Source organism: Phalacrocorax aristotelis, chromosome 7, assembly GCF_949628215.1.
Source record: "Phalacrocorax aristotelis chromosome 7, bGulAri2.1, whole genome shotgun sequence".
Taxonomy (NCBI): Eukaryota; Metazoa; Chordata; class Aves; order Suliformes; family Phalacrocoracidae; genus Phalacrocorax; species Phalacrocorax aristotelis.
In genome coordinates, this window is record NC_134282.1 from 34,791,417 (window position 1) to 34,807,522 (window position 16,106).

Sequence of the window (16,106 nt, forward strand, 5' to 3'; positions counted from 1 at the left end):
CCAAATGGCGTACTGGAATAAAGGAAAAAAAAGACATTAATTATTTAAAAAATGTGCAGTTTCACAGTTTGGAGAATAGATAGATTTCTAAAAAGGAACTTTTACAGCCTGTCACCCTCAACATTGACCTTCTGTAGTAGTACTATGATTTAAGTAGGTGAATTATTACCACTATGCAGTCAAAATAATAAAAGGGCAATTTCCTAAATATTTCACATTCATAGAAGAAAATCTTCCAAGAGCATCATATGCCAATCATTTAAAGTAATATAGGCTTGTCTGGTTTTATTACACTATCTTAAAAGTCTTTATAGTTAGTTGAGTGGCAAATTAAAAAGGAAAGTTCTTTTCTCTCCTATGGCTTCAAGATTCATATTTCACTGCACTTTCCAGGAGCCCCAAATAAGAGGAGGGCCTTATGGTGGGTCCTGCACACACACAGAGACAGTGGCTGGGGTCCCACTTAGCGTTTTCACCACGGTTGGCTTTTGGTCTATGCCCAAGTGATTCTGTTGGGGAGCAATGAGGACAACAGATTCCTAAGGAACACATTCCTAAGTGTTTTGATAGTGCTTGCTCTGTTTATTTTAAAAAGACTATGATTTTGCTGACTCTGCCCACATATAATATTCTTTTCCTCTTTTTGTGTTTTCTTTTAGCATTCATAAAGCTTTTCCAGGGCAGCTGCTGTCACCGAAGAAATAAATCAGTTATGAAACTGAAAATTTAAAAAAGCAAAGAGTGTTTCTTTAATATTTTAAATGCTTTAACGTCATTAGTCAAGCCTAAACTGCACTGTCTGTTTTGTATCGGCACGTGAACTTTTGTTTACTATAGTATTAAGACAGCCTGTGTTTCATGAGACGGGATTCTGTAATCATGCTGTAGCAGAGCTCGGCTTTATTAGGCATCTGCTTTGCATGAAGCGTGATCAAGGAAACTGATTCTGTTTTGGCCACCGTTTAATCTATTAACATACAAAAACAGGTCCCATGATACTGAGGATAGATATGTAAGACTAAACTGCATAATAAAAATAATGTCCAATCTTTCAATAAGCCAATCATACTATATCAGACTATAGGATTACAGTTTCTAATTATAATTCTTGTTAATTAAAAATATCCTTCTATTTTATTACATTTTTATTCCCTTTCATTGTTTGATTTAATTATGGTGATGAATATAATTGGCATGTGCTGTCAACTCACTTCATTTGCATATTATATTGGATAATTGAATGTGGTTCCATAATTAAATTAACATGAATGACAGACGATTTGGCTTTTTTCACATTACTGTATTGGGAGTAAAAATCTTTCCATATTCATTGCAGTCAGTGAGTATTTTTCATATGAAAAGTCATCACAGATCAGATCCTCAGGCTCAGGATCTTGCCTGACAGGCTCCAAAAGAAGTTGCATTGTTCATTTGTCTTACTATGCATTTATTTAAATAAAAATAGCTTTTGTTCTTTCCGTCTTTGACACACACTGTGTTTAGAGTGCTCTAGAAGCGTCTCACTAACTTTTGGGGTGTGTAGGATACAGACTGAAAAACAAAATCTCTGTGAAACAACTAGGGAAAAGTGTATGCAGCTTTTGAAAAATAGTTATCAAGTTAGATTCGTAGATAGGAGTAAGAACTTCTCTTAGAGTAACCAATGCAACTGGAAAAAACTGGATACATAAACCATTCCCATTCCATCCCCAAAAGTTTGCCTTCCAGTTTTATAAGTTTAACTAACTTATTTCTCTGTCACTCCAAACCTTTTATCCCTAGACAGTGGTGTCCATAAGAAGGGTACATTACTCTTATTGTAAATTTACAAATAATTGAAATGTTGACATCTAATAATCCATATGTTGAAAGTAGAAGCACATGAAATTAGATTTAATAGTGCCATTCACTTACTAGAAATTGACCCTTGCTATACACATGTGGAAAATTTTTTGCAAAACATGTTTCAGGGATATCAGCTTGTTCCAGTTAAAGGAATGAGGAATAGTAATACTACAGAATATTTTGGGAGGGGAATTTCTCTTGTCTTAAAATACAAATCATCACACAGCTGTATCACAGACATAAATAGAATGTTCAAAGAAATTAATATATTGTATGCTAGGCACAGTTCTGAAAGGTTCATGAAATTTATTACTCTTTTCCAGCAGAAAGAAAACAAGGTAGATAGTCCCCAAGAAAGGCTTTGGATGGAGGTTCTGTTTTTTTATTATTATTATTTGCTTATAGTTATATTTCTTACTTTTTAGCATTTTTTTTGTGTGTGGCAAGTCTTACTTCTGTCATAAAATAGCCATACACTTTATCCCGCAGTAAGTGTATATCACATACATATATATGTATATGGCATATATCCTGACTATGATTAGAAGTACTGCTACATTGTAAGGGACACTTACAAAGTGACTTTAGATTAAATGTTGCCTTCTGTAGGGAAATTATTTTGTGCTTTTGACAGTGTTAGTGCTTATTGAGTTTCAGTATGTGGCCAGTTTCCTCTAGTGTTAGCATGAAGGAAGAAAAATACTTTTAAGATGGAAAAATTGTGAAAATCAAAGGTTGACAGGAAAACTTGGAAGAATGGTTATAAAAATATTACGTAGACTTTTCATATGGGTTGTTTACGGCCATCATTGCTTGTTTATGGCCATCATTAAACTTTCATTATTCATGTTGGTTTCGGGGCTATGGAGTGCCTGGAACAATTTTGATCTGGTAGGTAGAGGTTTTGAAAATTCAGTACATGAGTAAAGATGCAGGAATTTGTAGTTACCATATAGGTAGTGTCCATATTTTTAAGTTAATAGTATCTGAAATTACTTCATTCTGATTTTGTTAGTTACATTTCGGAGGAGGGATTTTTAGGAGAATGGATTTCATGTTGAGGTTGTGGGTTTAGTTCTTTTTTAAAAAAAAGAAGCCAAAAACCCACAACCTTTTAAAGCTTTATAGATCTGAATGAAAAATATGCCTGCTAAATTTTGTGGAATAGCCGATTTCGGCAAGTAGAGTGATTCATGTCAAGTTGTAGTCTTGACTATCATTTAGGAGCACTTCAGCTTGTGAACAAAAAAATCCTCTAAGGATTAAACTCACCATGTTAAAATGGAGTAAATTAAAACAGATCTATAAAGTAGGCTTTTTCGTTATCAGCCTTACATACTCAGACCACATAAATTCGCTTACGTGAACCAATATCTTCACAAAAGATGGCATTCCTATCTAGGCAGTCAGTGAAAAGTGGGGATGCCTCTTAGGTAATTTGTCAGACACCGTTGTTATTTGAGCTTACCAATGAACTTTTTCTTTTTTAAGAATGATCTATGACTAAACAAAATCCAGCAGGCGCATGTAGGACTGCATATTTCACAAATATTTCTTTTTCTTTTTTTCTTTTGAGAGGGTGTGGGCAAGGTAATTTAATATGAGCAAAGACCCAACATGAAATCAAGCCTATTTAGTTTCAGTTTACGATGGCTGACTGATTCGTGTAGGAGCAGAAGAGAGAGTGTCTAAGAATTAAAATGAGAAATTAATGCACTTGGATTTATCTTGTTGTCTTATTCTTAAACTGTAAACACAAAAGAATAAACTTGGCTCCCAATGCCGTGAAAGCCAGTAAAATATAGTCTATAACTAAAGCTTAGCAATGGAGAGAGTGCACAAGATGCTAATGCCACCTCTGGAGAGAGACTTTCTTATTCTTATTCCTGGGTCAGGAATAAAGATTTTGGTGGTCTCAGCTTAATCCCCAGTGGACCTTTGTCCACATCAAAAAAACACCACAGAGTTTGGCATAATCCTGCTTAATAAGCAGTTTTTTCTCAGCTAAGACCTGGGCCTGGAATATTATGGGTTTGGCTGGTGGATATCCATTGGCGGAGATGGACACAGAAGCTTGCACAACGCCTGCTTTCGCTCTGCCTCGTTCCCACCCAGCGTGTCGTTCTCTCCTTTTCATGAGAATAAAGTTTCACACAGAAATTTAAAACAAAGTCTAAAGCCTGCAAGTATTTAATCAGGCCTTGTGAGCTATTGTCTGTCTCGCCTCATGTGTGAGGGAACTCCCTGTACTTCTCCCATAAACCGTAAGTTTTCCAAGTCTCTGCAGACCCACAGTGACTGTCCCCAACATCGCTGGCCCCACATGGAGGGACGCCAGCCTGCTCTGTGTTCACAGCTTTGGGCTCAGGCAGTTGACAGTTGTTCCAAGTACTGGGATGCTGCTCTAAGGGTGGGAGCCTGCAAGAGGCCCAAAAAAGTCTCCCAAACCCATTTCATCTTATTTAGCTCAAGTAACACTTGATTGAAGTGATACTGAAACAAAAATTAAAAATGAAATGCATTAAATATTGCAGATTGAGTATTATGGAAAATCTTGCTCATCTTTCTCTCCCCTCCGCGGTGGGTAAATTGTAGCACATTTTTCATGGCGGAAAAGTACATTTTCTTGCTATCTGTTTGGAGAAGCTTTTCCTCAGCCAGCTCTGTAACCTCAGTGGCTCAGTGTTTCACAGTGTTCTTAGTTGATGATCAGATATTTTCACAAACACTTTACATTTATTGTGGAAGACAGAAGACAAAATATACTAGTAATAAAATTTTTACTTGCAGGTAGGGTTTTAGAGAGTGACAAAATGCTTGCTTTTGAGGAGAGACAGAAAGATTTTCTGTGTTTTAGACTGCAATATTTTAATTACTCACACCTTCTGGGGATTTTGACCCAAACTAGCTGTCTTCAGGGACGATAGCAGAAACCTCTGCCAACAGGCTATTTGAACTTGTTGACTAAGGTCCTGTTTCTTCTCCAGCCTTTAAACCAAGAATTCTTCATTCACATCAGTTGAGTTTCACCTGTGTAAATGAGTAGAGAATGATGCCCAAAGCAGCAGCTTAAAGTTACAAGTGGTACGTATCAAAGGTGAAGATGTTACTTAAGTGTGAAGATGATTCTTCAAAAATAGCACAGGGCTGCAAGGGCTAATTCTAATAATTTCAGTGTTCAGAACAATACCTGAGAATTTGAGACACAGCATGATGGTGGGGTGGGGTTTTTTTGAGCTTACAGAATATATGTATTTCTCAATACCTTTGATGTGTAATACTCTCCTCTGATTAAAAATTATTAGGCCAACACTTAAACATGTAAGTCTCCTGTTACATTGTTTTGGAAATCATGTAGCTTACCATTTTCTAGAAAGCAGTGATACACTTCCATTTAACAAGGTACTTAAGCATATGATTAACATTAAGCATGATAGCAACCTCACATGCTTAAACGTTTATTTTTATGTCAGTATGTTAAATGCTAAAATGCTATCACTTTTAAAGTTAGACTTTTCCTTAATACCTGTGCTAGTTCAGGCATTAGACTACTAATTTATCCTGTAGCCTGGGCACATGCTAAATTCACAAATAGCCTCAATGCATATTAGAATTGTTTCCATTCTCCTCTCGTCACATTGTAATGGACCTTATCTTTTACTGTATCTGTTTAATAGTATTTATTTATTGCTGATTTTAATCTATGTATACTTATAATAAGTATATATATACACTATATATAAGCATATATATATTTGTTATAACTAAGGTGACTTGTTATTTGTCATTTTGGGCAACCATTTTTCAAGAGCTTCGTATAAAGAACTTCTTTACCTATATTTCCCACTAGCATCACTTCTGATAAACATTGTTACATCTTGACTGTACCACTGTGCTTGTATTTGCCATTGTTCTATCCTAAATGCTCAAGTTGCTTAGGATGATTACACAAAAACTGCCTGGATAATTTTTTCTTTGTTATGTATACACAGAGCACTACTGAATCCATGTGCTTAAACCATAGAGCTAGCTCTAAAAGGGCAATGCTCATAATGGGGCTTATAGGAAGACTAATGTTATTTCTGAACTCTCTTATCTTCTCTGAAAGCTTACATGTGATGTTAAGAAAATAAACATTGGAATTTTTCAAATAGACAAAATTCTTATTTTTAAATTTGCATGTAGTATTCTGGAATATTGTTTTTGCATAGAAATGATTCCTGATAAATGTTAGGAGGAATTTAGAACATTCTTTGCTCAGAGCCTTGGCAATAGTGGAGTTTGCAAAATGGAAAGAGAAGAGCTTGACCTTAGAAGAAGAGCTAAGTGGTGACGTAGTCTGCTGATTAAATACTAGCAGTATGGGATCTGTTTACATAGAAGCAAAGAAATAATACAGATCTAACTTTGAAGAGAAACTCTAGGCTACTAATATAAAGACTTATTTCTTTCACAAAATTGTAAATAACCTGACATCAAACAAAAGGATTTAACAGTTTGATGGAATACTGTAGTAACAGAGATTAGATGTGCAGCATTTCAGTTCCTGTTCAATAAAGTATTCGGTTGTTTGTACAAATTAGAATTGGCATTTATATAAATGATAAATAAATAGAAAAGAAACATTAACAGTTCCCATACCAATAGTACAATTTTAAGATCCAAATGTTTATAATGGCCATTTTCAAGTTTGGAACCATAGTTCATAGGAGATAGTGGAAAAGGCAAGGAGTCCCCCTTCAAGAACCATTAGCTTTTTAGTCTGAGTTGCTCTAAGAAAATTGCATCTGAATGTGAAATCATTATAGCAGAAGAGTACAGTCAAGTAGAAGAGGACATTTTAATGCTTCATTACATAAAAATAAAAGGAAATTGTATTGAGAAGGATGTTTTTCCAGAAAAGTTAATTCTGCTAACAGTGATAATCACTATATGTGCTCCTAAGTACCTGTGGAATACTCCATTTCATTAGCATTTTTTCCTCTCCAAGAGCTGAGGAGGGTTTTGTTTCAGGAAGTTTTAAACTTTACAGAGTTACAATTCAACTCGATTTTTCTGTATCCACTTCACCTTAACATAAGGTGCTTTGTCATACTTTTCATTTGATAAAAAAGCTACAACTTCTAATACTTGATCAAAATTACTAAAAAACACCAGCTTGACTGTAGAGTACTAAAAACACAGAGTTTGTCATGCGAGAGTGGTGCAGTTACATGACTTACAAGGTTTTTTTCAAGTCTTAATATTTGGGGTGTTTTTCTGGCTGCAGATTTCAGTTCTCTCTTTGGCAATCTTTCTCCTTTCTCTCCTATCTTTAAGCAGCGAGAAGCAATTTTTCCTTTCTTCTGTGGATGAAAGAAACTGATAGGCTACAGAAAGCACCCATAAGTCATGCTCTTTTCCTGCCACAGTGTTTCCAAGCAAGCATCCCTCTGTTATGGAGGAGACCTGGTATCGTATGTACTGTTCCAGGTGCTCGGATTGCAGCTGAGAGTTGCTGGACATCACCTCTACTTTGTTAGCTGGACATCCCACTACCCCTGCAGGTCTAATTTATGGTGGCTGTGCCCTAGCAGTGCCATTGATCCCAGCAACGCATTTGGTCCCAAAGTTTCTGCATTTTTGTGTTGCATATTTTAACAGCATAAACAATGACATAATGTTAAGATATAGAAAAAGGAAGAGAAATAATAAGCAAACAATATGATCAAGTTAATACCTAGACACACTCATTTTTTAAATCTTACTTTTGTGTAGTTGATTTCTGGAAGGCAACATGAGCTGGCAGGCAGAGTAATCAGGTGGTTACTAGGAGAGATGTGGGACAGTATCCAGGCTGCGGTGAGCTTTTCTGTTATTTGTCATGTGGAAAGCACAGCTGTACACCTTTATGTTACTGGTGACTTCAGTGACATGTCACCTTAACAAAAAAATAAGCTTTTGCAGAATCATTGCCCTAATGGTAGTGGGAAATTTGTGATAAAGGAAACCATGGGGCAGCACAATGGAATGAAAACAAGAACTCAAATTAGAGGATCTGCTATGAAAAGTACCCACATATGGTGTTTCTGTTTGGGAACGCTTAAATCATGTCTTCCAGTTATGTTTGTGAAAAGTGTTCAGCAAGTGTCCCAAAAATGAAACAGAAATTATGGAAGTACACATCCATGTTTCTGAGTTAGCCTGGGGCTGAGGGCTCTCGTGTATACCCCACAGGTCTTCAAGGGTCAGCATCGGCTGTGGTCCCCAGCCCTGTCCATTGTCTAACTTTCATAGAATCATTTAGGTTGGAAAAGACCTTAAAGGTCATAAAAATATTCCAACAGTATTTGGAGGAGAACAGCTTCTTGCCAGGCTTAAAACAACTCATTTTTAGTCTGGAATACTGTGATGAGATTTTTTTAATACTGATATTTGGGGCAGGGGGGAAGCAACCTTTGAGGAAATGGTTGAATAGAATGTTAAATATTACTATCATTTTAGATATGTGATTAATGTCTTGTAGATTTCTAAATGTATGGATAATCCTCAGTAAATGGTAATAATTGATTGATAATATTATGATTCTCCAGTCTAGCACAGTTTAGAACCTGGTTTACTGAATCAGTTGAATACTAATGCCTCTGTTCTTCGTTTTGCCTTTGCATAGACAAAAAGCTTGCTGCTGGCTTTAAGTTTCTCCTGACCAGAAAATTAATTAGCCTCTTTGAAAGATAATTCCAGTGTTTTTGTGGTATGTATGGATAATAAAGAACTGACATGAATGATGCCTTCCCAGAGCTGCAAATGTCCAAGTGAAACAAGAAAACCTAAATCCATCAATAGAACTCAACTAAATATTGCTCTAAAAATCAGCACTTCCACTCTGCAGGAATCTTGGACTAACCGTGCATAGTGCACGAGGAGTGAAAAAGTTCTTGGTCTGAGACTGAACCTTTTTTTTTCTGCTTGTAATATTTAACACAGATGCATAGAACCATTCAAAACCAATCTGTGATCTTAATCTTCTTTAGATCTCCAGAAAGTTGCAGGCAAAGTTTTAAATTCAGTTAGTTTCTCTTTTTTCAAATGCTTTACAGATATAAAATGTGTGCAATTACAACTCAGAAATTTAGATTGTCACCAAAAATGCTACTCCGTAGTTTAAAAAATGTAAATTTCACAAAGCAATTTGATTCAGCTACTGGTTCTTGAAAAATTAGGAGCGTGCATCTACATTACATGTCCAATTAGGACATATGAATATATGCATGATAAGAAGATATGAATTATCAGTTCACTTCAATTTGGCTAATATTTGTTCAATATTTTATATACATAAAGTCTTCAACTTTCTGGCTGACATTTTAGTTTTCTCAATGAAAATTTTGTTTATTACTTGCAAGATGCTTATAAACTCAGTTACCTGAAGATGAAGATAGTTTCAAAGACTAGAGGACTCTTATTTTAATTTTCTTGTAAAATTAACCATATATCCTGATACATTCTGTATCATTGCTGTATCACACAAAAGATTAGGATCCTATTAGTTATGAAGATTCTGTCACCCTGCTTTGACAAAAATTCATAGATATGCATTTAAAAGTAATTATAGTTTTCCTTCATGATAAAAGGAATATAGAGAAAGGTTAAGTGAAAGACAAATATATGTATATACAGTATGTAAAGAGAATTAGGAGGTATTCACCAAAACATCTTTGCCTTGCTAGTTCTCATGTGAAGGTTACCCCTGTGTATGCCAGCAGTTTTCTCCCTGCCCTTGCAAGCAAGGAAAGGAGTCACATTTTTATGATTCTCATTCCCACAGGGTCATCAGAAAGCTATTTTTGGGGCCTTGGAGCTTTGCAGAAAACTTAAATGAGCTGCAACATTCCCTTTGCTAACCGGAGGAAAATTGTACCCAAGTTACTCGGGTCCATATGGTTTATTAGTGCCCTAGCAAAGGCCTTCACTCCTGGGAGGATCTCCTTTACAAGGTGCCAGGAAGCAGTGGCAGGAGAGGAAGGCCGTTGGAGCTGTCCTGGTGGGAATACAAGGACATCCTGCAGAGTCCAGGGTGGAATATTCTTCCAGCAGTCACCTCAGGTCTGTAGCCAGATACCCTACCTAAGTGACAGGGGAAGCCTTACCTCCCAGCAAAACGATGAGTTCCCTTACAATTTTATTACTGTTCCGTACCACAAGGAGCTTTTAATTTTTTTGATTGATTGTCCTTTTTTATTGCTCAAGTGCTGTGTGGCATATTGCTGGCTTTTGTCATTGTAGTCTGTTTTGAAACACTGACTTTTATACTGCTGCAGACTTTCACAGCTTAGAAGAATTGCAGCAAATGCCAAGCAATATACTATATAGTGAATATTGGCCCAAGTAAACTTGAAGGAATAGATTCCATCTAGAGACTGTAGAAATCATGCGTCATGCTTTCCTAAGTGATAAACTTCAGAAGTACCAATACACTGGATCCAAGATGGTTACTGCACTTGAGGGTGCAGAGTGCACCTTCCAGAGTCAGAGATTAAGCAAATTAGCGGGACCTGCAGAAGGCTATAAACTGGTGGGAGTGACAGAAGAAGAAGATAACTGATAGGCAACCTTGAAAGGTGTTGCCCAGTAAAAAGTTCCCACAGGTCATCACATTAGTCATTGTGCTGGACAGTCAGCTAGTGTGGGTTCAGTAGGCGCAGCGTACGTGTCATATAGGAAAGCTGGAAATTCAGAGAGAGACCAAGCAGGGAAATTTGTATTCTTAAAGGTGACTTTTAGCAAAGGTTGAAAGTACACAAAATCAGATGTTAGAGTGCCATATATCGTGCAGCCTTGCTATCCGTCGGCTTGTACAGCGTAGAGGTTGCCTCAGTTCAGCACAGTAAAGGATTTAAGATGTTCTAGCCCCTCATTTTCAGCAGGCTTTTACATTGAGAGTAGACAGTGCCACTGGGCAGTGCTTTCTGGTGTGCTAACCCCGAACCACATCACCATGCTCTGCAACAGGGGCTTCACCTCTGAAATGTGTCAGGGTCTTGAGTTTGGCTGGTAGACAAAATTAATGAAGAAAAATTTCCTTAATTGATTGTGAAATAGCATTTCAGAAACCTATTTGCAGTGTCTTTTACCTGTGTAATTTGGGTCTTCAGAGGGTTATTCTAATGTTTACTGTGTTGGGTCAAAAATTAGCTAAGCTAAGCAAGCGCATCTTCTTTGGAATTTATTGAAGCTAAGCACAAGCAAAACGAATAAAGTTGTGTGAATATGTATAAATTCAGAGAGTAAGCAAATTTTTTTAACGAAATACAGAAAACTTGAACATGAATTGCCTGCTCTGGATTAAAAAAAAAGTAACTTGTACTAACTTGATATAGAGGTCTCAATTCAGAAAAAGAAAACAACAAGCAAGTATTAATGGAACCTAGGCACATATCTGAAGTTAAGCAGGTGCTTAAATACTTGACTGTGCAGAAATATGGTGATTTAATTAGGATCTCGTTATGTTTGACAGACATATCTGACTTTGAGGCAGAGAGCAACAAGAAAAGCTAATTCTAAGTAAATGTGTCTGGATTCCAGTATGTGGCAGGAGGAAAAGCAAGCTTCCTGCACTGGATTTCACTAAGGAGTTTGTGTCTCATATTAGAGCGTTTTGTAAGATGAGTATTCCAGGCCTGAAAAACACCCTGGGATCATTCAGCCAAGTGACTGTTCAAAAAAAAAAAAAAAAAGTCAAGAGACAACTTTTTCCACCATAAAGAAGTCATAGGCAAGGTTTTCATTTGTTTTCTTCTCTGTTCATCTGCTAAGTCAAGTGCTGGATTTCACTTTCTCCACCAGTTGACAGTGAAACAAGGAATATGTGCTCTGCTAGAGGTTTGGGTTTTTTTCCAGTAACAGGTGACTTTTTTTTTCTCCTGAGTACATAATATAGTGTATTGGGTTTAGTAGCTGCATTTGTACAATAAGCTGAAAACATTAAATTGATTCCACATGGGATAAATACAGGATTGAAACAATCAGCAGCCCCATGTATATACCTTCCTATCTTTAATGTTGATATGATCATAGTAGTAAAAATGTTGAACGGAAAAAGATAATGCAATAATTCCATGAAAGCTGTTTGGGTACTTGCACTGTTAGTTTGGCAAGAGCTCACTAATTATTCATGGCATTTTTAGAACAGATAAAGGAAGTGAAGTGTAAAATGAAAAGTCCCAAACACTTCTTTTCCTCTGCCTGTTCATCGAGTGTACTGTGGCTGTTAAAAAGAAGTCAAGAGTTCTGCTGTTTTGTCCTGGATCAGAAATACCAGCTGTAGTTTTTCTAGTACAGTTATGATTGAAGTACTTTTCTGATTGTAGGATTTACCATAGAAAAACATAGATTTATATAATAGCCACTCTGGGTAATGTAAAATCCAAACAGTAATCACAAACTTGAAAGGCATCCTCTTGCTTACAGGGTGGCAGCCAATAGTTAACTTTAGAATCATCCAAATGTTTCAGTGATATTTTCCTCAAAACAGCGTCTGAACGTATGCTTAATTGTCACATATTTGGCTGTCAAAAATCCCTCCTGTCTTTAAGGGCATTAAGACATGTCTACCAGTGTTTTGAAAGGTTTTCAATGTCTTTTTGGCTCGTGAACTGAAAAAAATGCGAACTATTACTTTGTTGATCTTGTTTTTAAACTGGACTGCATTATCAACTGAGAGTGTGCTCTGAAGGTATTGTTAAAAGTGCTTTGAGAACTTGTAAATCCCTATAATTTATGTTTCTGTGGTCTCGACTGCTTCTTTCTGTCCTTCTGGTTTTAATTTGAATGCAGTCTTGTCTGGGTGTGTACCTGTAAAATTGTGTTTTTCCAAGTACAATTTACAGTCATGACCCTAAGTTTTACAGTGTTCTAACCTTATAGGAGCTTCCTCCTATGCCAAAAAGCCAACTTTGGGTCAAACAGCTCTTTCATATTATAATTGTCTAATCAAGGTTACTTGGAACAGATCCGATTTTGGCATTTTTTAGTTTATCACAAAGAGTATAAGAATATCAAGTAAATTGGAAAGCTTCCTTTGCAGGAGACCAGTAATAGCATTGCCTTATTTCTTCAGATGTACACAGTTGTAAACTTAGCCTGCTTCATGACAACAGTCCCATTTATCTAAACAATTCTCCTTTTAGAGTCAATGGCACTGATAGAAACTGAGATAAGAAATACAGATGGGAGGATCTTGCTGAGTCTCTACTTACTGAAACTCCTTGCTGTGCAGCTTACAATCACCTTTTCTTTTTGGTGCCTGAGAATGCGTGGCAGACACCTCCCATGAAACAGGGTCCTCTCTAATGGCCAGAGAGCACTCTAGTAAAGGATGAGAGAGCTTCGGGAGGGTCTTTACAGTCCTGGTGATCTCTTTCTTGATTGTTTTTTTCCCCTAAAGGCATGCTTACAGTGTTTAAATAACACAGGGGTTCAGGTTTTTTGTTTTGCAGCTCTAACTTACAGTAGTCCCTCTGCTATAATTCTCTGTCTTTTGAGTTGAAGATATTACATGATCTCTTTTATTGTCATCTTTGGATTAATCCATGAGAACATTTGCTTACTGTCATTTTGGATGATACAGGAAAAAGAGGTTTTACAGCCTTACATTCTTTGTGTTGCTCTGCAATAAAAATAATACTTGCACGCTAAAACAGAAGTTGATTGGACTAAATGTTGTAAGCTTTATTTTTAGTATTTACTTCTCAGCCATGTTCATTTTTTTAGCATGACTTCAAAACCCGTGCTGGTTAACAGGAAAAGAAGAACAGATAGATCACGTGGTTTAATTTTGTTATGTTTGTATTTGCAGATCATTGTACAATCTGGCCGTCACCCCACAGTGCTGCAAAAACTGTGCCAGTTGCCTTTCCAGTATTTCAGTGATCCTCGTTTAATCAAAGTGCTCTTCCCTTCGCTAATAGCTGCTTGTTACAATAACCCCCAGAACAAGATCATCCTGGAGCAGGAGATGAGCTGTGTTTTACTCGCCACGTTCATTCAGGTAGCTATTGCAGTAACATAACAGCGGTGTGCAGGATAACTGCAACGGCTTTTCTCGCCTTTGCTGTGTCTATGGAAATCATTTGACTTAAGTAAAACAAGTAAACAGCACTGAAGTACTTTCAGATTCTCTGCAGCCCTTTTCAAACCACAGATTATGCCTGTACTTGAGGCATTTTACAACACTAAAAGGTTACCGCATAGTTTAGGTTCTCCCTATGACATGCAGAACCTGTTTTCATTAAAGTTATTGGATGTGCTAGGAAGATTTGACATAGATCCTGCTATTATAAGACGATTCTTAAAATATTTATTTTTTAAAAACTACTGGACATATAACATATCTGAAATTGGTATATTAATGTGTTTACATACAAATGTACATTTGTATACTGCATACAAGAGATTTACAGAGAGAACTGAACGGAAGTGTATATATTTTATGCAGAAAATACACAGAACGTATGTTGTCGGTCTAATCTTGCAATCTTTATTTTTGACAGTAAGCCACTGAGGTCATTACAAATACTGTTTTGAATAAGGATTTACAGCATTTTTGTTCCCTTTGTCTAAATTTATATGCTCTACTTTATGTACCAGATTTTATGCGTGCCTTATATTTTCCATACATTTTATTGACTATTTTCAAATTAATAAATTCAGTTTTCATAAACACCCTACTATTAAAAAAGTAATATGCTTTTAGGAGTCTAATAACTCTGTATCAGTCACCTCAAAGTTACTGTTGTTGATACAGAAACGTTAGTCAAGCTCTTTTTTCTAATGCTTCACAGCTAGTCCAAAGGTAGGCTACACGGATTTGGGAGAGAAGGTACAAGAACTAAATATTTACTATAAGTCTTAGCGTAACATCAAACTTCTGAGTGCAACTACTTTTTATCCTTTTAATAGTAAAATAATTGCATAGCAGCTAAAAAAAAAAGTTTGGAACTTAGAGAAGAATTTGCCATATTGTAATGAACTTTGGGTTAAATACAAAGTTAATAATTCAGCTTTTACTTCATTATAGCGAAACTACAGATTTCAGTCGAGAAGTTGCAGTGGCAAAAAATGATTTAAGCATTACAAGGAAATGCAGCAAGTTTAGTTTGTTTTTTTCAGCCAAAAAAACATGAGAGTAGAGAGTGTTCCCTATATGAATAATTAAGGTTATTTACCTTGATTTCTGTGCCACAAGAGAGGGAACAGCATTTAAATCCCCAGTAGCTACATTGAAGCCTAAGTATGTTTACAAGGGTCAATGTTATTAATTTTATTTCCAATTAGAAGTATATCTCAGATGCCAAGTCCACATACTATTCTTGCAGGCTTTTAGAAAAGGTGTTATATTCAGTTACGGAAGATCCCTGTGTGCTGTAAAGTCTCCCGGCTTTGCTGACTTCAGTGGTACTTTAGTATTTTACCCATTTTAAAATCTAATCCCAAATGTTGCACGTGCACACACACACAGTGAAAGAACAATTCTGAAAGGAACCAAGGAATGCTCAGATACCCGCACACACAGAAGAGACTTGCCTCTGTACTTTTATTTCAACTCGGTAATGTTTGTCAAGCAAATCTCTCATTTGCTTCAGTGGAAGGTTTGGGAAAGATTGTAAAATGTTTCCCTGTGACAAGAAAATGAGGTTCTTCCTCTGCCAGGGAATGCAAAAAGAAGTCCCGTTTACGTAAAAGTTTGGTGGTGTGTACAAATATAACATTTAAACACAGTGTGTTAAATGTGTGCAGCGCAAATCAAAGGAAAATGATTGCTGGATTTTACAACAGCCCACATTATACCTCCCTACCAACAGATTTATTTCCATCATCTGAATTTTACATCATCCTTTTTATTTTTGTTAACTTCTGTGCTTCTAGATGTGCTGAAATAATTTAAATATATATATATGTATTTAGGAGAAGCTATGATGTGCTGAATTGTATCTCTTATGTCAAATAATACCGTATCTGCTCAGTGAATACACTCACTCAAATAAAAGACAGGATCCTAAAAGTGCTCTCCGTACTGGGGCAGGTGACTTGCATAATCCTTATGTTGTTCCAAGAGAAGTCGGTGTCCTTGCTGACACCACAGGATGCAGCATCCCGTCCGATAGCAGCAGGGATCGCACATGGCGTTGGGCACTTAGATTAACTGGTTACACAGCTGGCTGCAGCATTGGACAGAGTTAATCTCCTCTGTGGAAGAACTTCGCTTACTCTTGGGAGCAGTC

At 36.6% G+C, this 16,106-nt stretch overlaps 1 protein-coding gene across 3 annotated transcripts in view; it reads left to right on the forward strand.

The window, feature by feature from the left end:
- The window catches only part of SCAPER (S-phase cyclin A associated protein in the ER), a 180,075-nt gene that overhangs the window by 161,071 nt on the left and 2,898 nt on the right, over positions 1-16,106 (forward strand). For 2 of the 3 annotated variants that reach the window (XM_075099952.1, XM_075099953.1), the window contains exon 30: positions 13,682-13,873. In XM_075099952.1, coding sequence (XP_074956053.1) covers positions 13,682-13,873 — 192 coding nt within the window. Of the gene's footprint in view, positions 1-659; positions 1,493-13,681; positions 13,874-16,106 lie in introns of those variants that run through there. The other variant, XM_075099954.1, reaches the window with a different exon arrangement.